Below are 26,735 nucleotides of genomic sequence, written 5' to 3'. Positions count from 1 at the left end.
AAGTAAACTTAATTCCACATACACATTAAGAATGCTTTTTGCTTACACAAAGACATGTGATTACAAATACCTCCTGAAGAGGATTGATCATCACTTGTACCTTTTGTAAGTAAAATGAATCTGGATGCTATTAAAAGCCGAAAGATTGGGGCTTTCATTAAGGAAATAACACCTGCAGCCCTGTAGTCCGGCTGGTGTGGTTCAGTGGTTGAGCGTCAATCTATGAACCAGGAGGTCACCAATCGATTGCTGCCAGGGTACATGCCTGGGTTGCAGGCTTTATCCCCAGTGTGGGGCATGCAGGAGGCAGCTGATCAATGATTCTCTCTCATCATTGATGTTTCTATCTCTCTCTCTTTCTCCCTTCCTCTCTGAAATCAATAAGAGCCTCTAAGAGCCTCTAAGAGCCTCACCCAGCCCCAATTCCTTAGCCTCAACAAATAAAGCAGTGACGTGGGAGTTCTTAAGTCTGCCCAGTTCCTCAGGAGGTCCTGCCAACTCCGCATTGTCCGGTTGGATTTGCAGTCAGATGCCTTATGCTGGCAGGCACTGGGCAGGCAATGAGTTCTTTCCCTGTAAGTTGGGCACAAAAAGGTCAGCCTGGGAGCAGTCTCCTTTGGGACAGCCGCTCTGAGGAAATGCAGTAAGAAGCAGGCAGAAAGTCCTGGAGCACAGGGTGACTCATGGGAGGAGTTAGTTCAGCTTGCTAAGTACTGTCATTTGCTGAGTGCAGGTGTGTGCGCAAGAAGGAGTTGTAACCTGGAGGATCATTAACTCTTTCAGTCAGCTGGCGACTCCGGTGGCTCGGCAAATTCCTCCTGGAAGCGCCTGCTCTGGGAAGGTCAGGGAGGAGGAGTGGAAGCACTTGTCCATGGGGGACCACTTTGAGAAGGGCCAGCATGCTTTGCTCAACGAAGGAGAAGAGAATGAAATGGTAAGATTCTAGCTGCTTTCCTCTCTTCCCATTCCTACACACACACACACACACACACACACACACACACACACTTACACACACTTCTCTGCAACTTGGCTCTGGGATTAATGTGAGAAAGACTAATGGCCAAGAAATATCCCTGCCCCATAAATATAACCTCTGACAGCGTAAATGTGCTAGACTGAACATATTGTATTCATTTTATCATGAATGTTTGCTTTTTAAAATAAAACGGAAAGGGAGAGAAGCACAATGCCACTTTATGATGCATTTGTGAGCCTTCCCAGGAAAGCAAGTTCTGTTCAGAGCTTCTTATAATTTCAGCACATCCCTAAGGCTGGGAGCAGGGTATTCCCCGATAGCAAGAAGCAGACCGTCAACAGGAAATAGGAGTGCAGCCGGGGTCTCTGATCTTTTTCTCTTCTCACAGATCTGTGTGCACAAAGGCTGTTGGACAGTAAAGATGTGTGGAATATTAACAATTATACACACATTTCTGTTTACTTCTAGAATTTCGCCTGTAGCTCCCTAGTTATAGAAGTTGATGAAGTTCATGTTCTCTTTTATTTCAGATGTGTTCCGATCTGGGGAACTGTAGAAAAATCAAAGACAATTCTTTTGCCGAATTTAAAGCTGTATTTCTCAATTACACTGTAATCAAGAGAGAGTTAGAAATGCGTATTTCTACTTAATAAGGCCTTTCTGCTAATTGTGTAAGCAGAGTCTTTTATGTCAGTAATGGTGTAATTACAATGTGATGCTCTCATTCTATAATAGCATTTGATCTTCCTGAAATTAATATGTAAATAACAAACCCAAAAGATATTTCCTTTAAGTGCTTTCTTGGTTATTTGCCTTAGCCCCGTCTATTACGCTCTTTGTTCCTGAACTGGTCTTTCAAGTCTAATCTGCTTACCTGTTCCTATAGCAACAGCATTTTTTTGGACCTTCAGAAGTAGATTTCTTCTGGTATCAAAACTGAAAAATTATAAGGGGATAAAAGGCACCCACATCTATGTGGCTTACTTAACCACCTCCTTATTTTTTGGGGGTTTGGCAGCCAAATGACAATTACCTTCAGGCCCTACACAAATGTCACCAGAAATGACTTTCTGACCTTATTTTTATTTTTCATCATTCTCTATATTAAGTTGAAAATTTGATTTCCATACTTAATACTATTAACCAGAAGGCAAGGTCTTCTTCCCTCTAATTTTTAAAGTAGTTCCTTAAATTATCAGATCTAAACACACCCATGCTTTTCCTCTACACTCATTTCTGCTCTTTGACAATTTGTCTCTCAAGACTCACTATGAGTCCTTGAGAATAGACATTCTAGAGAAGCCACTATCTCTTCTAGGGAAACTTGTATTCTTTCTGAAGCTTATACATTCCCGAGGAGCAATTTTAATATTCATCTTCATAATAGCACTTCCCCCTGACCCCAATGCATCAGGGCATCCATGAGTTCTGCATGGAGCTGAAAGCCCAGTTAGGACAGAGCCTTTGATATGGAGAGGGACACTGTTTTCTGGAAAGGAGTCATTTGCCCAGAGTCTCAGTAGAGGTGCAGCAATTAGTATGCATCCTGTTCTGCCTGGAGAAACCTGGCCACCTGCCTGTTGCAGTGTTTGACACTCTGTCGCCCTTTTTAACTTACTACTCTACTCCCCTTGCCCAGAGCAGTGAACTTCAAAAATTATCAAGATATCTTAAATGTATTCCACATATTTTCATGGCACTTTTTAGTATACAAAATGTTTCTTATTGGCCACTAGCTAATTTAGTTTTCACTACAACCTGTGAGTTAGGCGTTATGATTTCTGTTTTAACTATGAGAAAACCGACGGGCTGAGAATTTGCTTGTCTTAAGTTACATAAGCCCAGGAGCTGAGGCACCACATAGGTTATTATAAGTTGGTAGCTCTTCTGTCTTTGGACCTGAACATAGCTCACTGATACCTTTTTCAGTTCTTTCCGGGGACATTGCACTCTTAACAGGAGAACCCACTTCTTCCCTTAATAAAACAAAGCTTAGGAGAACACATGATCTTTGATTTCCCAGGATCCATTTCGTTATAGATGATTTGTATTTTCTGAGTAAGCCTGCCTTCTCATTCTTCAGTGTTAACCTATTTAGAAAGCCAGGATTACCTAGAAGTGTGTCATACCCAAGTGTTTATAGTTCCATGCTTTATAACATACACCTGACCTTTGCAGAAGTCATTCCTCTGATGATAGAAATCGCTTCAAATTTTAAGCGAAAACAGCATGCTAGGGGTTAGCCCTTATGTCAAATAGAGAAGAACAATAATATTTCCAGGCTTTAAGATGCTTGGGACTATCTTTCATTCTGGAATAAAAGAGATACACTAAGGAGTAACTCTGAATGATCTGAAAGTAATATCTTAAGTACTAAGTGAGATAGGAGCTGATGGAAGGAAGAATTTGTTGAAGGGACAAGGAAGAATACTGGAGAAATTGCCATTTAGAGAAGGTACACCCAAATGACTCAGAAAGGCCTCAAAAGAGATACTGACTCCCAGACAGCACCATGCCCAGATCAGATGCCTCACTAGCCTTGGGCTAGCCACTTGCCTGCTTTCGCCTCAGTTTTTTTGTTTTGTTTTATCTGTGAAATAGGAGTGGTCCTTCTTACCCTACCTGTCTCACAGGGCTCTTATGAAGTACAACTGAGGTAATCTATGAGGAAGTGTTTTGAGAAGTATAAAATTCTGGAAAAGATTAAGATGCTATTACCCAACCAAAGATGGAAGCTTCAGCAATTTGTCAATCCAATGAATAGTATTTCCTCAAGTGAGGTCATCTCTTCTTATTAAATAACTAGAGACCCGATGCACGAAATTCATGCAAGGGCCTCGGCCCTCGCAGCCCCAGCTTCATCTGGAAGGTTGTCCAGACAATTGTTCTGTTGTTTGGTCTAATTAGCATATTAGCTCTTTATTATATAGGCTGACAAGTGAGGAATATATACTTGGATCACAAGCTATAGAGACTATTTATAAATGGAGAGGATCTGAGTCACCTTATACCCTGCCTTATAGTCTTACCTTGGGAAATCACCTACCTATGTTGCACCAGGTAGCAAAGGTTCCTTCCCCATCTCAGTTTCCTTATTTGTAACATGAGCATCAGAGGGCCTTTGAATTCTGATGTTGCATATGTATATTTTGAAAGACCTTATAAACACTGAATATTCATTTCCTTAATCATGACTAAACAAAGCTATCATGGTTGAATTAATTCAAACGTTCACAATTATCCTCAGTGACACCCTTGTGAACTCAAACTCCTTTTGGAAAAGTGTTTTGTTCTAGTCAGACCTGTGTTAAAAGTAATTTTCCCTGATATTGTTTTCTTCCCTAGGTTTTAGCAAATAAGAAAAAACACACACCTTGAATTATTTTTTTCTGATTATACAGATAACATGTTTATTGTAAACATTTAAAATGACATAGAGTAGTCTAAAGAATGAAGTAAACATGATTCATGAAATTTCCACTCAGACATGATCAATCTATACTAATAAAAGGGTAATATGCTAATTAGACCGGATAGACCAGGCATCTTCTAGTCATCTGGTCCTCCTTCTTGACAAAGCTATGGTGGCGGGGGCCAAGGGAGAGGTGGTTAGGGGTGATCAGGCCAGCAGGGGAGAGCAGTTAGGGCAATCAGGCCAGTAGGGGAGGGCAGTTAGGGGTGATCAGGCAGGCAGGCAGAGTTGGTTAGGAGTGATCAGGCTGGCAGGCAGGTGAGCAGTTAGGAGCCAGCAGTCTCGAATTGAGAGAGGGATGTCTGAGGGGTCCCAGGTTGGAGAGGGTGCAGGCCAGGCTGAGGGACACCGCCCCCATGCACAAATTTCGTGCACTGGGCCTCTAGTATTATTATATTAGTGACTCTCCTTCCAGACTTAGAAAGAGTGCATACACAAACTTTATCACTTTCTAATTAGTTTACTGCATTTTGTCATTATCTATACTTTTGCAATTATTTGCATGTTGTATGTGTATCATGGAAATACTATGTCACCATGTGCTACTATATATCTCTTCCCGACTCTGCATTCAGTGACGTCACATTAGTAGCTTGAAACGAGTAATGCGATAGAAATACTGGGGAGTATTTGCGATAGAAATTGGTAAATGCTATATAGGACTTTCACCCTGCCCCACCTGAAAGCTAGTTGTTAAATATTTACCAGGACATCACGGATCGTATTATTTCCTCAAGACTTACCTCTGTTCCCCACCCCCTTGATATTATACAGTATTTGGATTTCTCTAAATACAATAGAGATATTGTATTTGGATATCATCCATTTATTTGCACTGTACTTCATGCCAAAGCAAAATTAATCGCAACCTATTTTTTTTAAATGATCAACCCTAAGCACACATTTAATTATGACATTTGTGTGTGTGTGTTAATTCTCATTTGAGGATATTTTCCCATTGATTTTTATAGAGAGTGGAAGGGAGAGGGAAAGACACAGGGAGAGAAACATTGTGTGAGAGACACATTGATGGGTTGCCTCCTGCATGCACCCTGACCAGGGCCAGGGATTGAGCCTGAAACCAAGTTCATGCCTTTGACTGAATCAAACCTGGTACCTTTCAGTCCAAGAGCCAACGCTCTATCCATTAAGCCAAACCAGCGATGGCATTTTCTTAAAAGAATACACATAGATACCCACAAAATTGTGTGTTTTTTAAAAAAATAAAAAAATGGAGTAATTTCATATATATCTTTTTTAAGCTGGCCTTTTTATTACATCTAAAATATATTATGGATATATTTCCCTTCAGATAATTATGGTTCAGATAATTTAATGTTCAAATTGTATGTTTTTCATTGTCTAAAATTTTATATTTTAATGATAGGTTAGCTAAATAATCAGAAAACACATAAGGAATTGACAGTAAGTTGGAAGGGGACAAAATAAATGAACTTCTCACTAATGTTTAACTAAATTGTGTTTGGGTGAACTATGCTTTATTAAGCAAATCTTTTATGTTGCACACTTAGATTATTTCTAAATGTTTGGCTGTGATGGACAACTTTGTACATGTATTTTACCTATTTGTCAGATTGTTTCCTTAGGATAAAATTCTAGCAATGGCATTGTTGCATGAAAGGGATATGTGTTTTAAATTTTGGTTGATACATAATGCCAAATTGCCCTCCTCAGGATTATGGTTATACTAATTTATACTCTGACCAGCATTCTTTATCGAGACTACTTGCTATCTCTACCATACTTGCCAATGTTAAGTATTATCCATCTTTAGAACTTCGTCTCATCTGGTATGTGAAAATGATCCTTATGGCCGTATTATTTTTTAAAATATATTTTTATTTATTTCAGAGAGGAAGGGAGAGGAAGAGAGAGATAGAAACATCAATGATGAGAGGAAATCATTGCTCAGCTGCCTCCTGCGCATTGGACTGAGCCTGCAACCCAGGCATGTGCCCTTGACTGGAATCGAACCTGGGACCCTTCGGTCCACAGGCCAGTGCTCTATCCACTGAGCCAAACCAGCTAGGGCATATGACTGTATTATTTTTATATTTCTTTGACTTGATGTGGAACACATCTCTATATGTTTATTGGCATTTGTATTCTTTTGACTGAAATCTCTTAATGCTATCCCTGATAGTTTCTCAGCAAGTAGACTGGGGATTGTGGAATAGCAAGAGAAGCTCTTTGTGAACATCCATCTCACTTCTGAGAACAGCAAGAGGTTAGTACTGCCACCAGCACTAATATGGCCGCTCGGTGGTGTGCGGACTTTGCCACATTGGAAGTCCTGTCGTGCCTTCAGCATGAGGGAGAAGCATCTGCTCTCACCAGTTATTTGGCTCATTTTGATAGCTGATGTTCGGCTTTTCTTCTCTAACACCAGGGAGCAAAAGCACCTCCCCCACCTCAATAGCCACTTATTTATTATGCTTCAGGAGCACCTCCTAGTTGGTTGCCAATGTTAACTAGTGACCCCACAGATCTCATAGTGGAGGAATTGTGTTCAGACTGAGGCATTTTGTCAGTTGAAATGTTCAGGAAGCTGGGCCACTGGCCAAGTCTAGTGTCTTTATTTTCTATTCATTGCTGCAAAACTCCCATGAAGTCAACTCATCTTTGACAGAAGCTCCTATGGAGTAAGATTTCATTGCTTCTTGAGAACAGGGACCCTGCTTGGTTCACCTTTCTATGGCCCCCTTCCCTTTCATGGTACTCCCCCAAAGTTAGCACAATGTTTGGCACAAACACTCAGGGCATATTTTCTGATCCTGCACTTGCAAGTTCCATTAACCAGCGATTTACCATTTTGAGGAGAACAAGGAGGCAGTGGGGCTTACAGGAGAAGCAGCTGGAGCAATTTAATGAGAAACCTAGGAAAATTTAAGTTACTTATTTGAAAAGATCTGTCATCTTGTGAACTTATCAGTCAACTCCTCTCTTCCCCAAGCATAAAGAAAGGTTATTCTTCAGAGTTAATTAGCTACACCACACTATTTTTCTATGCAATACTTTATTCTAGCCTTTCATCCACTCAACAAACATTGGCCAAACTTTAACTTGGTACTAGGAGTCCTCTGTTCTAAGCAAGAAGGATTTCTAGCTAATAGCAAATAGCTTCTGTTTTCAAAGAGTTCACTGTTGAGTGAGAAGGACCAAGAACATAATGTGTGGGGTCCCATGCAAAATGAAAATGAGGTGTCCCTTGTTCAGCAGTTACTAAGCATCTTAGGATGACTGTAGCAGAACATTACACCAAGCTCAGGGCCCTTTTGAGAGAAGGGCTCTGTGTGACTGCACAGGCTGCATGCCCATGAAGCTGGCCTCACAAGTGGGCGACCCGGGGGTGCAAACACAATGAATGTCATGAAATAGGTGTCATCGGCGGAATTACGCATACAGAGCATTGGGACCACAGAAGGAGCAACTCAGTCAAAGACAGCTTCAAGGGGAAAGATGTGATTTAATTTCCCTGGAGGGGTAGTTACGGGTCAGATTGTGAAGGACTTTATAAGACATCCTAATGAGTGCACATTTTATCTTTTCCAATGATTCCTAAACACTGGCCTATGAAAAGACTGAGGAGTATGTGAAAAATAGATTCCTAGACCCCGTTCCAGACCCACGGAATTAGAATCTTTGATGGTGGAGCTGAACTTGGTTAGAAGGACTGTGAGGCCAGCCTGGTGAACACAAGGGGAAGCTGCTGGATGATCTGAACCAGGGAGTGTTCTGGGAGGATTTGCCTTTCCAAAGGATGTTATATCACAGAGTAAGGAAGGCTGGTTGGGGGAAAAGAGACCAGGAAGAAGGTATTTGAAATAGTCCAAGTGAGGCATTCAGGATGAAGCCTTGTCAGATAGGATCCTGAGTAAATAATGGATTTAAGAGATATTTCAAAATGAGAGTTAAAAAGACTGTAAATCATAGACTGAGCAGTAAGAGAGAAGGGGTAGTTATTAAGGATGTATTTAAAGTTCCTAGTTTGTCCAATGGGAGAAGATGATGCTACCACTTAATTCCATAGGGAAAATTAGGACCAGGTTGGGTGTGGGGGATGGCAAGAGTAATAGCAAATATCTATATGGTGATTGATCAAAACTAAGAACTTTTCTCTTAGTAATTTGCATAATCCCCTCAGTAGCCCTTGTGGAATTATCATCTTCCACATGTGAAGAAACTGACTCATAGAGAGTGATAAGCTCACGTTCATTTAGTTAAGTAAATGGCAAGCTGTGGCTTAAGTCCCCACTTTAAACATAGTGGTTTACTGCCTCTTGGTTTTGCTAAATTCTGGATGCACCACTTTATTTATTAATTAAGGCAGACATAGCAGGTATAATTGGAAAAAATCCCCAAACATTAGAAGATCAGCATTTTGGTGTTGGTTCTGCCATTATTTATTCTTACAACCTTAAAGCAAATCACAGTCACCTTTCTGACTTCACCTCAGTTACAAGGTGGAGATAATAATACCTTATAAATTTGAGCCAGAGACCAATGCAAATGGTTTCTTGAGGTCCTCTCCAACACCCACAAAAAGATGTGATTTAAAAAGTTTTAACATAGGTGGACAAAACTGCTGTGAAACCTTTTACAAATTTAAGTGATACTCTTGATTTTTTCCCAAAGCACTGTGAGAATTTTTTAACCAAGGAAAAGAGAACATATCTGGAGACATTGCATTAAGTGGGCACCGGATATTAATGGGTTTTGCTGTGCTAATTACTCATAAATAAAGGACCAAAGAATGAGTCTAACAATAAATGATAACCAACGCTGAACCCTACACAGTCGCCAGGCCCTCAGAAAACATAAAGCACAAGTACTTGGCCTTCAGAAGAGTTGGTATGTCCAATATCTATATTAATAAAAGGGTAATATGCTAATTAGACCGGGTCAACTGGACATCTTCCAGTCATCCCATCCTCCTTCCAGACAAAGTCATCGTGGCCAGGGCCGAGGCAGAGGTGGTTAGGATCAATCAGGCCAGCAGGGAAGCAGTTAGGGCTGATCAGGACAGCAGGGGAGAGCAGTTAGGGATGATCAGGCTGGCAGGGGAGAGCAATTAGGGGCGATCAGGCTGGCAGGGGAGGGTGGATAGGGGTGATCAGGCGAGCAGAGAAGGACAGTTAGGGGTGATCAGGCTGGAAGGCAGAGGCAGTTAGTGGTGATCAGGCAGGCAGGCAGAGGCAGTTAGGGGTGATCAGGCAGGCAGGAAGGTGAACGGTTAGGAGCCAGCAGTCCCAGTTTGGGAGAGGGATGTCCGACTGCTGGTTTAGGCCTGATTGAGCCTAAACCAGCAGTTGGACATCCCCCAAGGGGTCCCGGATTGGAGAAGGTGCAGGCCAGGCTGAGAGACCCTCTCCCCCCATGCATGAATTTTGTGCACCGGGCCTCTAGTCCTATATAATAAAAGCCCAGCAACCAAATAGCGGGACAACCGGTCGACTAGTAGCTATGATGTGCACTGACCACTAGGGGGCAGATGCTCAATGCAGGAGCTTCCTTCTGGTGGTTAGTGTACTACCACAGTGGGAGCACTGCTAGGCTGACCAGGATGAGTGGCTGCTTCCACTATGAACCCTGGGATCGGCCCTGACCAGGTCCCCTGGAGAGGCGAGTGCTCCAGCACCACAGAAGATGCTGGACCAGGGAGCAGTGGCTCTGAGGGCAGGTCCACAGCTGCTCAGCTGACCCGGATGAGCCGCGCTCCCACAGTGGGCGATCTCCGCAGGCCACACCCCCCACCAGTGCATGAATCCTGTGCACCAGGCCTCTAGTATAAAATATCCAAAAATTAAGTTTGGATAGATGATTTGGTGATGTGTCCAGAGGAGATTCATTCTGGGGTACCAGTTTCAAAACTTTGTGAGTATTTCAAAGCTTTGTGAAGACTAGCCACAGTGAGACCACCTACCTAAATGGTTTGCAGTTATTTGGATGCCCATCATGTAAACCTTGGTGAGTTGCCTGAAAACCACAACCTGGGGAGAGTTAAAAGACAGCTCAGAACACCATCTCCTCAGATCCATCCTCAGCCTAAGACAGTGGTTCTCAACCTGTGGGTCGTGACCCCTTTGGCGGTCAAACGACCCTTTCACAGGGGTCGCTTAAGACCATCCTGCTTATCAGATATTTACATTACGATTCATAACAGTAGCAACATTACAGTTATGAAGTAGCAACGAAAATAATTTTATGGTTGGGTCACAACATGAGGAACTGTATTTAAAGGGCCAGAAGGTTGAGAACCACTGGCCTAAGGCTACTCTGATGGACAATGAGCACAGCCATGCCCTAGATGCACCCTCAGAGAAAGAATAGAGAGGAGGCCCAAATATGCCTTATGCTTTCCAGATAAATACATGTCCGCCAGGCCAGGCCATTCCTGATTTTAGTTGTTGCACACAGAGCTCTGGCTGAGACTAGAATCATCTTAAATCTTTAGAACCTGTTAGCTTCTTGGAAGAAGCATAGATAGAAGATTTTGAAACTCGGTTACTCAAGTTGTAGAACCAGTACAGAGAAGATGATATTGTGAGGAAAGATCATTTTGAGGTCAGTTCAAAACCAAAAATATCCAAGAATGAAGTTTGGATAGATGAGTGGCTATTTCTATTTGCTCTTTAATGAAAAAGTAGGTTAATTTTTTATAGCACACAACTATCTATCTATCTATCTATCTATCTATCTATCTATCTATCTATCATCTATCTATCTATCTATCTATCTATCTATCTATCTAATCTATCTATTTATTTATTTACTTATTATCCTCACCAAAGCTATGTTTTCCATTAACTTTTCTAGAGGGTGGAAGGAGGTAGGCGGGGGAGAGACAGAGGGAGAGACAGAGAAAGGGAGAGATAGAAAGAAACACTGATGGGAGAAAGACACATGGATTGGTTGCCTCCCACATGAACTCCAACCAGGTCTGGGAATCAAACCTACAACCCTCCAGTGCGCAGGCTAACACTTTGATTACTGAGCCACGCTGGCCAGGACTATTGCACACATTTACCTACAACTCAGCTTTCCTGTAACTTGGAGTCACCAAGCATAATAAAGATCTTTCAGATCAGAGTCCAAGCCACCCTGTGTGGTTTTTTCCTTTGGGCTAATTCCAAGAAATAATTTTTTCCCTTCTCATCTTTTCTGACCATCCAAATGTGGTCTGCTTGCTCTTGCCTGAATATATTACAAACTTTCTCTGCTAGGGATATGTCTTCATGCTGGTGCCTGGCCATCAGATTTCTACCCATCCATCCAAACCTACCTCAAGTCTGACATCCTTCATTAAGCCACCAGGGAGCCTCTGGGTCACTTTTAATTACTTCCTTGTCTGGAGTAGTTTTGAATGCCTATTACAGCTATTATCTCTAGGTTTTATAGCAGAGTCACATGTCTATCTTTCTCCCCCAGCTGATTGTGAATTATTATTGGTAGGAACTGTGTCTTATTTCATGTCTACATTTTGCATGTAACACTGGAGTTATTTAATATGTTTCCAATAAAGTGAACTGAAGATTTTTGTGCAAAATATTATGAGAGTTTTTCTCTTTTTTTTTTTTCCTGACTCAGTTGAGTTGTTGGTCCCAATTTTACAAAAGGAAGCCGTGATAAATTATACAATGTGTCCCTATCTGGAAGCTAAGAAGTAGCAAAACCAGATCTTGGACCTAAGTGGGTTGACTCCAAGCCTCCTGCTCTAACTCCAATGGTATATGCCCTAGGCCTTTTGACACTGACTTCTGCTACCACTCCCCCTATCACTCCCACCACCACTCCCACCACCACTCCCACTCCTACTCCATCACTGCTACTGCTGCTACTACTACTACTAGATCTATTTAAACCCAAGACAGTGTGTGTTAGTTTAGCAGTTGCTTTGTAGTTTGGACTCATTTTGAGCTTTGAAACAAAACATCTGGGTCTTATTTTATAAAAGTCATGGCTCTCTTGATCTTTTGGGAGAAGGGAATAGGGCCACAGGTACTGGAATCAGATGACCTGGATATCCCTTTAGTTTTTAGCCATCCATACATGCCTGCATCACAGAAGTGGTCTCTGTTCATGTTCTTGCCCCTCCCCCAGAGGTGGCCTCCCTGGCTTGTTACTCAATGCTGGCTTCTTGTAGGGGGAAAGAGAGTTATCTGCTTCCCTTGTTCAACTTGAGTCTTAGGCTGTCTCTTGGTATCTGGGATCTGGGGCGTGGTCTTTGTCAATGTTCCTGTTCATCCTCTCCATGGCAGCAGCTACCTCTGTCTTATATCTGGCCTTGGGTGGGAATTTCCTCCCCTCTCCTAGCAGTCACTTGGGCTTGATTTTGTAGAATCCTCTTTTCAGGATGGTAAGTAGAAGAGGGTTTTTGCTTCTATCCTTTATCCAACATCAATGGAGTTTTGCTTGTGTCCTGGGAGAGGATTTCCTCCTTTGAAGTAATTGACCTCTGTCAATTTGGTCAGACTGGTTTTATTCTCAGACTTTGCATAGGGCCTTCTGAAAACTTTAGGATTACATATCCCTAGGCACTATGCCAATGGGAAAAAATAATTTGCTTTTCTTTCAAAAGTCTCAGCTAAATACTCATTTAAAAAAATCTCATTGGATTATTTCCCCTTTTCAAGCTTAATCATGTTTGAATACCATGCTCCTAGTCACATATTCACCCTTGGAGTTGGGATCAGAGTCAACTCTACATGAAGTACATCAGCTCAGGATGGTGGAGAGGGTGGTTTGACAAGAAAATTGGGTATTGGATACTATTACTTGGAGTGAGACAAATGGTAATTGGTGGTCTAAGCAATACAAACAGACAAAAAACGGAATTCAATCTGATGGTTAATAAATCATAGTTTAACTGAACTGAACCACCGATGTTTAAAGTGGTCAGATTCCCCAGGTGATTTTCTTAGCAAGAAAGAATATAAAATATAGAGCTTTCCTGCTGGCATTTAGATATCTGTGAAGAGGCAGAAAAGGGCTTTTAACAAAATGTACATTTATTTTCTGATTTTAAAAGGGAAACATATTTAATGATTAAAATGTGTACAACAGAGAAGTAAAAGAAGAATCACAATGATGCCATCGCCCAAGGCAAATGCCATCAATGTTTTATTTGATACATTTATCTTCCAGTATTTTTTGTTTGTGCCTTATCATTTTTCAATTAAATTTGAAATCATACTGCATGATTTTGTATTGTTTCCCTTCACTTAATATTATTTAATGTATATATTCCTGATGTTATTAAAATACTCCATAAAAATAACTTGAATAACTATTGAATGGTTACCCTATTCTTTTTAAAAAAATATATATTTTATTGATTTTTTACAGAGAGGAAGGGAGAGGGAGAGAGAGTTAGAAACATCAGTGAAAGAGAAGCATCGATCAGCTGCTGTTTTTTGTCTGTTTGTATTGTTTAGACCAAGGTACATGCCCTTGACCGGAATCGAACCTGGGACCCTTCAGTCCACAGGCCAACGCTCTGTCCACTGAGCCAAACGGATCAGGGCTACCCTATTCTTATATACATAGATTACTTTCTATTTACTACTACTAACAATATTATAGTGAACATCTCTGCATATAAATCGTGTCTGGGTTTTGTATAAGTTGGAGGGATTTTTTTTTTAAAAGACAGAGAGTCTTTCCTAGTGGCCTAAAATCATGCCCTTTGTGTATCTACACATTGGTAAGGCCACACCAGTTTTCAATACCCTTCTCAGGAGTAGCGATCAGGACTCATGAGAAACTTCCATGAAGGGATATTATTTCAATGCTCAGAAACACCTTGTTGGCTATTCTCCCTCCCAAAGAACTACGAAGAAGGCGTGTGCAATAGGAAATTGTGAAGTTTCTATTTATTTAAAGGCATTTTAGGTAAAAGGCATCATGCACACACATATGGGCAGAATCAATTCGAACCACAGAAGATTCATGGTGCAGAAGTACACAGGCTCTAGCAATATATTTCATTCGAGAAAAGTTTTCCTATGTAGCTCTCCCCTTGCTGTTTCTACCCTAGAAGGAATAAATAAAAGGTAGAATTATTATTATGATGGTATCAAATTCTATCCACTGTGGTCACAGTTATAGTACCTGTTCTTTAATAAAGACCTGATTATGGGGGCTTTCCACCTTTTGGGTATAAAAACCCAATCTTCTTCTTCCTGAACTTTTACACAAGATTCTAGATCAGGAAAAAAAAATGTTTTTAAGTTTTAACATTATTGAAATGGTTGTCTACAGAGTGTTCCTGTACAATAATTTGGCCAATTAAAATAGCAAAATTAATGTGTGACTAAAAGTGGAATATTTCATCACCCCAATGAGGATATTTTTCTATTTAATTTTAATGGCTTTTTAAAATCAACTATTTACTGCTATATCTCCAATGCTTAGAAGAATGCCTGGTATATATAGTAAGTACGCACTATATATTTTTGGAATACATAAGTAAATGAATGATGGATGAATGTAGCTACTTACAGTTATATTCCAAAATTATATGAAATAATATACACATCTAAAGGTAAATATGGATTAGCATATAGAGATATAGGTGATGGATTTACTATGCTCCATTTCACCTGTTCCATAGAATCAATGAATCTCAGGTGAGAAGCTTCTTCAAAGTTTATCTGACTTTCTCCTGCCCCTTCGGTCACCCATCCAACCTTTCTTTAAATGCCCTTAGAGAAGAAAACTTACCATAAGATAAATTATTTATAAGACAGAGCTGACTATTTAAAAATGTCCTCTTTGTATTGAACTTAAATATGGTTCCATTAACCTGAATTTATCAGTCTTACTTCTTTTGCCTCTTGGGGCCACCTGTCAAAAATCAGGCTTCCATTTCTACAACTCAGGCATTTAAAAATTGTTCTTGTATGTCCCCCACACCTCCAGGCATGTCTTCTCCAACCTAAGCACACTCAGTTTTTTCAACCACTTTTTAAGTGGCATAGTTCTTGGAAATTTGCCTCAGAAAGTCGTAGAAAGCTATCTTCTGGGATAGTTTGAAGAAGCCACCCTCTCTTAGTGTGATTCTCTCATTGAAATCCACAGGGACTCTGAGATAAAGGGCATCTACCAGGAGCATTGTGAGGGACAGCTGCCACTTACTATGCTACTAAGGTTCTTGTGATCATGATGAACGCATTCGTTTTAAAGGTTTTTCTTTGTTATTGTTTTGTTTTTTATAAATTCTTTGGGATTCTCTTTGTAGAAATCATATCATATGCAAGTAGAAAAAGGTTTATTTCTGTGTGCTGTTTCTTTCCTTTTCTCATCTTGCTACAACTCCAGTGCTATATTGAATAAGAGCAGTGAGAATGGGCATTCTGGTTTTGTTCTGATCTTAAGGGAAACTTAAGTCTTTGTTCTGAAGTCTATCTATCTGATATTGATATAGCCACTCTTACTTCTTTTGACTAGTATTTGCCTGATACATCTTTCCCTATTTTAAATTTAAACCTGCCTAACAGGAAATATAGCCAATAATATTGTAATAGCTATGGTGCCATTTGGGTACTGGACATTTCAAGGAGGAACACTTTGTAAAAAAAAAATATATATATATATATATATATGTATGTATATATATATATATATATATATATATATATATATATATATATGATTGTCTAATCACTATTCTGTACAACTGAAACTAATCTCTATATATATGAAAGCCTAAGTGACTGGCTGACCGGCTTACCTTCCAGTAGCTATGACACGCACTGACCACTAGGGGGAAAATGTTCAACGTAGGAGCTGCTGAGTGATAGCAACTTTGCAAAGTGTCCTCTCTCACTCTGGGACCCAGTGGGGGATGTCAGACTGCCAGTTTTGGCCTGATCCCTGCAGGCCAGGCCGAGGGACCCCACCTGCTGGAGGGACCCTGCTCATTCTGCAGATGCTCTTTGAGCCCCAGTGCCACCCCAGGTGCAGATTGCTGTGGAGGTACCTCGGGAGGGAGATTGGCTCCAGGGCATGTCCAGTCCATCTCTCCCAGTCCTGCTCCTACAGGCCACCTTCTAATTATTTTACCTTTAATGTGCATGAATTCGTGCACCGGGCCTCTAGTACAAAATAATACTGAATGTAAACATAATTGAAACAGATTTTTAAAAAATTTCAACCTGCCTATAATGTTAAATTGAAATAAGTTTTTGTAGATTGCATGTAGTCAGGTCATGTTTTTTAACCTACTTATGTACATGGTCTCTGTCTTTTAATTTATGTACTTAGACCATATATTTAAAGCATTTAAAATTAATGTAGTTATTGATATGTTAGAACATGACTGCCATTTTTTTTTGTTTTATTCTCTGCTTTTGTTTGTTTCTTTGTTTTCTTTTTTATTCTTTTTGTGTGTTACTTAAACAATTTTTAGAATTCCATTTTAATTTATGGACACTGTGAGTGTTTTTCTTTGTATTTCTTTTTTAGTGGTTGTTTTAAGTATTAAGCTGTATGTACATGCTACATTTTACTAGTGTCCTCTCTTTATCAGATTAAGTGAAGTTTAAGAATCTTAAACCTTTTTATCCTTTTACCCAGGGGTTCTCAACCTGTAGGTTGCGACCCCTTTGGCGGTCGAACGACCCTTTCACAGGGGTGGCCTAAGGCCATCCTGCATGTCAGATATTTACATTATGATTCATAACAGTGGCAACATTACAGCAACAAAAGTAATTTTATGGTTGGGTCAAAACATGAGGAACTGTATTTAAAGGGCCAGAAGGTTGAGAACCACTGCTTTTACCCATCCTTGCTTATATTGTCTTAAATATTCTATGTACATTTAAAACCCTATTAGTGTTATAATTCTTCAACCATCAAAAGTAATATAGAAGACACAAGAGGAGGAAAAAAGTCTATTTACTCTTATTTGTGTTTATCATAATTTCTCTTTTTCTTCCTGATATCACAAGGTTTCTTCTTTTCTTTATTTTCTCTTTAGAAAAGATTTTTTTTTGTCACTTATCTAGGTTGGTGTGTTGGCAACATGTTCTTTTCTTTTAGCTTCTGGAAGGTGTTGTACTGCTTTCTTCTGACTTTCATATTTTTCTAATGAAAAATATACAATCATTCAAGTTGTTTTTCCCTCTGTAGGTAGATATTACCGATTTTTTGGCTGCTTTCAGACTTTGTCTTTAGTTTTTCAAGTTTGATTATTATAATTAATTCTCTTGGTTTATTCTGTTTAAGGTTTGCTCAAATTCATGAATTTTCAGGTATATGTCTTTTGCCAAAATTTGGAAATTTCAGCTATTGAGTGCTTTTTTGGTCATGCCATCTTTCTCTTCTCCTTCTGGGATTCCAATGACGTGGTCATTTCTTATAGTTTCACAGGCTCTGTTCAACATTATTTTTTTGGACTATTTCCTCTCTGTAATTCAGATTGGGAACTTTTTTACTGTTCTAACTTTCATTTCACTGATTCTTTCCTGCCCCTTCATTATGCTATTCAACCCATCAATTGAGTTTTAACTAGTAAAACAATAATTGTGATTATTCAGTTTTAAATTTTCCATTTGGTTATATTTTGTATTTTCTATTTCTTTGTTGAAATATTCCACATTTTTATTTGTTTTTAAATGTGATTGTAATTTCTTAGAGAATTTTTATGATGGTTGCTTTAAAATGCTTATCATAATTCTTGCATCTCTCTTATCTTGGTGTTGGTATCTATTGATTGTGTTTTCGTTCAGTTTAAGATCTTGTGCGTGATGAGACTATTTAAAAATTAAAACCAGGACATTTTGGGTATTATGTAATTAGGCATTATTATAAAACTCTGTATTTCATTTAAAACTGATGTCTTTGCTGGCTTCTGTTGACAATGCTCCAACAGAGTAAGAGGAAGACACCACCTCTTACTTGTCAGTTGGTGGTGAAAGTCCAGGTCAACCACTCACCCTCCATTGACATTTGAGGAGGGGGAGACTTCTCATTATTGTTGGTAGAGGTGGGGTATTCCAATTTTCTTTTTTTACATGCATTTTTATTGATTTCAGAAAGGAAGGGAGAGGGAGAGAGAGGTAGAAACATCAATGATGAGAGAGAATAATTGATTGGCTGCCTCCTGCCCAATCCACACTGGGGATCAAGCCCGCAACCCGGAATGTACCCTGACTAGGAATTGAGACGTGACTTCCTGGCTCATCGTCCGATACTCAACCACTGAGCCATGTCGGCTGGGCCCAGTTTTCTATTACACCTCAGTTATACCTCTCTGGTTGGAGGATTGGGAGTGCCTCACTACGCCCCACCTGGTCTCCACTGATGTCTTAGGATGGGGTCTTGTTATTGCCAGGTGGTAGTGAAAAGTCTTGACTCTCCACTAGACTTCCTCTGACAAAACCCCAGCATGGAGGGTGAGGTGAGCTTTGTTACTGCTGGTTGGGAGTGGAGGTCAGGCCCCACATAGTTTCCACTGACACCACAGGGGGAAGGGTGCTTGTTGCTAGTTGGTGGAGATGAAAGTCCCAGATTCTTACTTAGATATCTCTGACATAATCCTTGAAGTAGGTTGAGGTGCCTCTTTACAACCATGATGAGGAAAGCAGTCTGTACTCCCCACTTGGCTTCTGCTGTTATAGGTGGGGTGGAGCCACATTTCTCTTATGTGAACTTTGGACCCTTTCTTGGTCATTTGGCTAGACAGATCAGCCTTTCGGTGTGTTTGTGTTTTGTCTGCTCCTGTTTTCAGGTTGCTAGCTTATTCTGCTCCGAGCCATAAATGAGGCAAGTAAACACAAACAAACAAACAAACAAAAAATAAACCCCAAATCAAGGAACTCATCACTGTCTCATCAGTTCCCTGGTTCCCAAGTTCCCTAGCCAATTTACCTTCTCTACACCATTAAGAGTCTTTTTATGTCTTTTTTCTATATAGTATCTGAGGATTTTAGTTGAACATATTGGGACGAAGAAGAAAAAGTAAGTTTACTTCATGTTTCTAGAAGTAAAAGTCTCATTTACTTTTAAAAGTAGTATTACTTTCTGTCTCAATTTTAAAATACATACTATTTTATAAATTTTTGAAAGCAAAGTGTAAAAAAGTATCAGGAAATAAATAAATATCACCCAGGGTTCTATCATTGCTAATATTTCATGTATTTTCTGCTAGCCATTTTTTTTAAATTTCCTTTACATTATTGGACTTAAACTAAAAATGCTTTTATTCACTTAAAGCATTATAAATATTCCCCTATGTTAGTGGTCAGCAGACTGCGGCTCTCGAGCCACATGCAGCTCTTTGGCCCCTTGAGTGTGGCTCTTGCACAAAATACCGACTTCTGTGCATGGGCCACGAAGTTTCAGTTGCACTGTACATGCGCGACCGCACGTGGTATCTTGTGGAAGAGCCACAATCAAGGGGCCACAGAGCCGCATGTGGCTCGCGAGCCACAGTTTGCAGACCACTGTCCTATGTCATTAAAATTTGATTGTAAACTTCAGTTTGATGACTGAATGAAATTCCATTTTGTGGAGGTGTCACATTTACCTAACCATTCTCCTAATGCTAAACAATTAAGTCCTTTCCAGTGCCTGTGCATGTTTTACTATTCATATTATTTCCTTAAGAGAGATTCCCAGAAATAATAATTATATCACTACAGTGAAAATTATAAATACTTTTAAGACTCTTAAACATTTTGTTGAATTGCTTTCCAGAAAGTTTGTGCTTCATGGAAGTGATCTACCAACATTGTATCAGAATGTCCTTGTAATTCTCTTCCATCACCTTTAGCACCCATCAAAGACCTTGGCCAATTTAAATAAAAATGACATCCTGTTTTAAGTTTTTCTTCCAATCTTATTCAAGATTAAAGTTTGGTGTAATTCAATTTGTTGGGGGCCTATTCTCTTTAAGTCTATATTGGATGCTAAAATGCCAAGGTCACTACAAGGATGAAAAAAGATCTGTTCTTTTTACCCAGGAACTCAAAGTCTAGGAACAGAATTGGTTACTATATACTGATAACTTGTCATATATAGACATTATATAAGCACTTTTTAGGCAACATATTATTTAATTCTCACATCAAACCAGGAGGTAGTTATCATTTTAATACTCGTTTAACAGAAGAAATATTACTTGTCCAAAAGCAGAGTCTTCTTCACTGTATAGATCAGCAGTTCCCAAATGCCAGTGTGCATAAGAATCAGCTGGGATGCTGAGCTGGAAATGCCTTGATGGGGTGGTGGCATTTAAAACATGCTCATGTGATTCTGATGTATGTGGTTGGTAGTCTCACATTTAGGCATATTGGTATAGGTATTTAGTTATGGCTTACAAATACAGACTATATGATCATTGAGCAAGGACTCTTTTCCTCTCAGTAGGCAGAGAACCCAGTTGATGGTAGAGTTGTCTCCAAGGTTTCCAATGCCTAATTTAGATAGAAAATTCTAATTCTCTACACTTCTATTTACTTAGCAATAAATAATTTTACCCTTAGAGAAAAAGTAATTTCTGTAATGGTAAATACATGGCAGTCACACTCAGGAAGGGGTCGCTCTCTATCACCTCTGGACCACACTTACATATCCTTGCAGTCTCTCTTGATATGTCCTCTAACAAAGGCCTTCGGGTCACTCATCTTTTCTGTCTTTGACAATAGCCAGATCATATCAACTGAACCAAGGTAATGAGTCAATCTCTGTACTGTGGAGGCAGTGGAGATAGATAAAGCTGAGTTCTTGACCTCAAGGAGCTAATAGTATATTATTGTTTGGGGAGGCAACATTTTATTCCACTAACTCAAATTTGCAAGAATTCTACACAGAAGGTAACTGATCTAGGGAAATGGGCCCCCTCCCTTTCTTCCTTTCCTTATTTGTTGAGCACTTATTATGTGTGAATCCCTGTGCTAGATATTAGGCATACAAAGAAAAGTCCTAGAACTCAATACCTGGTGGAGAATAGAGTTCAGTGGGCTAGTGTTATGACAGTAGTACATGCAAGGTGCTAGGAGAGCAGCCAATTCCTAGATGACTTCAGTAAAAAAGTGCCAATAGAAAAGAATCATCAAGATGGATGAATAGGGGTTTACCAGAGCCTAGATAAGGCAAAAGACATTCTAAATCAGGGAGACACAATGTACATAGGTACTGAGACATAAAAAAACAAAGCACATTCCATTCAGAGAACTGAATGTAGCTTGGCAAAGCCTGTGCTGCAGGGGTTATGTATGTGGGACAGGAGAAACAGGGAGAGTGTGGGAAGATGAGTAAGAACTTGTCTTGCCATTCTAAAGGTATTTACCAGTTTTGAGTAGGTCGTCAACCATTCTGGTTTGCCTGGACTTTCTAGGCATTAGCACTGACAGCCTACATTCTAAGAAACCCTTCAGTCCTGGTCACTTTACAAGGAATTGCAATCATGTCAGAACTCTGTAGCAGTGCAGACAACAGTGTAGAGAGGTGGGACTGAAAACGTGGCTCCTGCAGTGAGTTTAGAGAGAATACAGGTTGAACTAATAAAGCAACAGTATCAGTGATGTGCCAGAGGAGACTGATTTGAGAAATATCAGAGACACAAACAATAGATCTTTACCTACTTTTACCCCACCCTGCATTTACCTCCTATCCTTATATAATCTCTCCCTGCCTTCCCTAGCCCTCCAGGCAATCATTGATTTATCTTCCTTTATAATATATTAAGTTGATAATTTTAGGCATCATAAGGTATACTAGTATACTCTTTAAAAACTATTGGTTTCTCCATGCTACAGTTATTTTGAGATTCTACAATAATGCTATGTGAATAGTTAATTATTTTTATTGGTGAGTAGTACTGTGTTCTATGGATAATTACTTTGTTTATCCATTGACCTGTCTACAGTTTGGGTTATTCTCAGGTTTGGCTTATTACAAATAAAACTCCTGTGAATATTTGCAAAAAAAAAAAATAGACCTTGAATTAATTAGATGTTGAGAGAGGAGGGGGAGAATATTAAAGGGAATTTTTTAGAGTTTTAAGTCATATAACTAGATGTGTAGTGGTGATGATTCAGAGAGAAAGAAGGGTGTGGATAAACTTAAGATAAATACTTATTGAGGAGGCTTCATAGAGAAAGTTTTAATTGAGTAGTGCTTTTAAAAATTGTTAGGATAGATGTTTTTCTTGAAGAGAAAATAACGAGGTTGGGGTAGCATTTGCAAAACAAGCACAGAAGCAAAATTATGCAAAAAACAAACAAAAACCCCCACCCCTGCTTGAATAAAGGTATACTGGTGGATTAGAGAGACTATTTCTAGGAATAGTGAATAGTTATAGGGCATACTCATTTTAGGTACACTTTGCCAGACAGCGACTCTGATTAGGCTGAGGGAAATAAGAAAAGAGAAAGGTATTGTTTTGCTATACATATAGGATAAGGTGAGACTACCTGACTGAGACTGATTGGATGCCACCGGGGTTTTATAGATGAATTACAGGGGTCCTTATTAGAATGTTAAACTATTGACACCCCTCCCCCCAGATTAAAACAGCCTCATCTTTTTATCTGGTCTGCACTATGCAAATATTGTCAGAATATGGGTGTCATTATATGAAAAAAAAAAATGGAAGCACTGTGCTAAGAAAATCCCTTTTACCTGGTATTTGGTTTAGAATCAAATTTAAATTGACACAAAATTATATCACTTTTTTTAGAATGCAAAATAAAACAAAAATTAAGGTTTTTTTTTTTCTTATAGGCTTTATATTTTTCCAGCTTTATTGAGCTATAATTGACACATAGCATTGTATAAGTTTAAGGTATACAATGTGATGATTTGATATACAAATATACAGAGAAATGATTACATTATTTATAAAAAAAACTTTATATATCTTTAAAAAAGTATTTTCCTTTGGAGTAAATGTTACTATTTTTTTTTTTTAAAAAGCATGAAAAAAAAGCAATTGGTGATTAGGTTGTTTGTTGTTTTTGAAATAGTGGAGCGGGGGTAGCTTTTAGCATGTGGACTCTTACAGAACTACTGGTCCTTAAATCATTCTCATGAAATAGGGAAAAAGCTATATTAAAAGAATCAGAAAAATTACAATGATAATTATATTAGTGTGACACTTATTATAAAATGTATTATTATATATATTGATGTTATATATTACACATATATAAAAGTGCACAAAATATTTTTGTACATCTTAATGAATAATTATAGGATGAACATTCATCAACCATCATAATTAAGAAATAGAGTAATGCCAGGCTAGTTTGGAAAAAACAGTTGTAGTAACTATTAGTAGATCTATTGGTGAACTTTGAATATGGTTTGGGTATTAGTTGACATAAAAACTCACTAACCTGGAAAAATGGAAGCTACTGAATGAAAAAATGGATTGTAAAATAGCATTTATCATTTGGTTTCATTTCAGTAAAAGAAAAAACATTTATTCAGTAAATTGTTAATTGTGCTGATTTCTGGGTTATGGGAATGTAATGTTTTTATTTGTACTTTGATTTTTTGATCTTTAAAATGTGCTTGCATTGCTTCTCTAATAATAAATCATAAAAAACCTGAGATAATGGCATAACTATCTGGCCTAGCATTTAATGTCCTGAATTACCCTGCATCAGTTGGGTGTGGCATCCCAGATATTTGAAAAAGGGAGAAATTTTAGTCTTCCTTATGGCTCATGATTTTCCCAAAAAATTTCCATTCTTAATAAGTCACCATTTCCCTAACACCTATTTAATTTCACCATCTTCCACTTCTGTTCATTGGTTTGAAATTTTCTAGCAGAGAAAGGGACTCCTTTTCTATCAGTGAAAACCAGAGTCATGCATGATGGCTTGTTGTTGTCATTACAGAATAAGAGAAACCTTCCCCAAGACCATGCTCAAGTCTGAATACCCGTTCTAGAAATGAATCAAGTAGTTTTGTCACTCTGGAGGATTCTGATCCTTAGTTGATAAATATGGCATAGTGGCCAGGGAGTCACACAATGGCATGCTAGCACCCATTCTCGGAGTCAAGCATGGGGCTTCCTGCATGTGGCATTCTCAGTCTTTTGCGGAGGGGGATGGGGAGGGCAGGAGGATGGGAATGCATACTATACAGGCACCAATTTGCACAAATGGTGCAATAGAAATCTCTCTTTATTTTTCCTCAAAAGCATGTTAAAGCTTGAGTGAAGGCAATGGGCATGGCCTTTGAGTGGAGGCAGGAATCTTCATGGAACGGATTTATGACCTTAGATGTGCACCCATGAGAGGGTGGAAGGCTGTCATATAGGTGATATTGGGGAGGTTTCTATTGTTACAAGAACTATGAGTATAAAAATTTAGAGGGACTCAAGAGATCATATAATTCAACCTTCTCAGTTGCCAATGGAGAAACTGAGGCCCAGAGAGGGGAGAGGGATTGTTTAATAGGACCAGAGTTCAGACTAGATCCAAGGCTTCCTTATCTCCAAGCCATGGCTCTTTTTTTTTCTCCTATACCAGGGTTTGCAAACCTGTGGGCCAAGTCTTAGGGTTATTGCGATGGGCCCAAGGGTTTGTATGCCCAACAAGCATTAATACAGTTCCCATAAGCAGAAGTAGTAGTATATCAGTTAATAATATGTAATATTTTTTGAAATGTCATGTAAATGTGCAAAAAATATATACAAATAATCTATAATAATAAAAGCATAATATGCTAATTAGATTGGACAGCCGAATGACTTTCCGGATGTCATTCCGGATGAAGCCGTGGTGGTGGGGGCCAAGGCAGAGGCATTTAGGCAGGCACGCGGTTAGGGGCGATTGGGCAGGCAGGCTGAGTGGCTAGGGGCGATCGGGCAGGCAGGCAGAGGTGGTTAGGGGCAATCAGGCAGTCATGTGAGTGGTTAGGGGTCATCAGGCAGGCGGAATGGTTAAGGGTGATTAGGCAGGCAGGTGAGCAGTTAGGGGCGATCAGGCAGGCAAGCAGAGGAGTTAGTGGCAATCAGGCAGGCAGGCAGGCAGGCAGGCAGGCAGAGTGGTTAGGGGTGATCAGGCAGGCAGGTGAGCGGTTAGGAGTCAGTGGTCCCGGATTGTGAGAGGGATGTCTGAGGGATCCTGGATTGCAAGAGGATGCAGGCCGGGCTGAGTGCCCCCCACCCCTGCATGAATTTCATGCACTGAGCCTCTAATTTAATACTAAATCAAAACCCTTATGATCATTGCCTAAGTTGAAGATAAAATACTGCTAGCATTCCAGAACTTCTCCTGGGGCCCTCCCTAACTACAACACATCTCTGTTGCCTTCCCCAACCCAGACTTTTGTAATTTTATTTTTTGCTTTTAAATAAGTACTTTTCTAAATTTGTGTGAATCCAATAATAATATTTTTGAAGTGTATATGATTGTAATCACATTGATTGTATTCTTTTCTGTTTTGATTTTTCTGCTTATGTTTGTGTGATGTATCCATATTATTGCACGAAATTATAAATTTTTTCATATTCATTGTGTGAGAATATATTAATGTAAGATTATACTTTTAAAAAAAGTCAGTTTTATTGTTTCTGGACTTTAGATTGTTTTCAGCTTTGAATCTTTCTTTCTTGCATCCCTTGGTGCACACGGCCACACATTTCTGTAGAGAAGATATAAGCAAAATTGCTGGATCACCCAGTATGCATACCTTTAGCCTTATTTTATAATGCAAAAATGCTTTCCAAAGTGGTTTTTAACAATTTATCTTTCACCAGCAATGTTAAGAAATGGCTTTGGACTTGTATGCATGCATATACAAGCATAACCAATGGACACAGACAGTAGGGAGGTGAGGACCTGTGCTGGGGAGTGGAAGGGGCGGGGAGAGGTCAATGGGGGGAGAAAGGAGACATGTGTAACATCCTCAACAATAAAGAATTTTTTTTAAAAAAGAAAGGGCTTTGTATTCTAGAAAAGCACGGTAACCATTGTTTTATAGAATACTTTTCATCTACTTTCATTATATGAAAAATATTTCAGGCCTTCTCAACAAGAGAGATTGGTAAGATAGTGATTTTCAAGATAATTTTATCTACACAGGCCCTTGTTTAGATATAAACTTGTAATAAAAGATCAATATATTTATATTGATTTTATGTTGCTTTAACAGATAAAAATGGAACTGTTCTGGTGGAAAAGGCAGGATTTGTGTGTGGGCATGCGTGTGGTGAGTGGGAGGCAGCTGGCATGTGGTATAATTATTAATAGGGCTCTCTGAAAGTGGAACAGGCTTCCCCAGGAGGTAAAGTTTGCTAAATTG

At 39.3% G+C, this 26,735-nt stretch overlaps 1 protein-coding gene across 1 annotated transcript in view; it reads left to right on the top strand.

The window, feature by feature from the left end:
• Positions 1–675: 675 nt before the first annotated feature.
• ATP13A4 (ATPase 13A4) overlaps positions 676–26,735 on the top strand; it is a 123,390-nt gene continuing 97,330 nt past the window's right edge. The window contains exon 1 of the mRNA XM_081087044.1: positions 676–934. Coding sequence (XP_080943170.1) covers positions 872–934 — 63 coding nt within the window. The 5' untranslated portion in view covers positions 676–871. The remainder of the gene's footprint in view (positions 935–26,735) is intronic.

The sequence above is a fragment of the Myotis nattereri genome (genome assembly GCF_964212035.1).
Source record: "Myotis nattereri genome assembly, chromosome: 3".
Lineage (NCBI taxonomy): Eukaryota > Metazoa > Chordata > Mammalia > Chiroptera > Vespertilionidae > Myotis > Myotis nattereri.
This window is presented reverse-complemented; position numbering and strand designations above follow the sequence as displayed.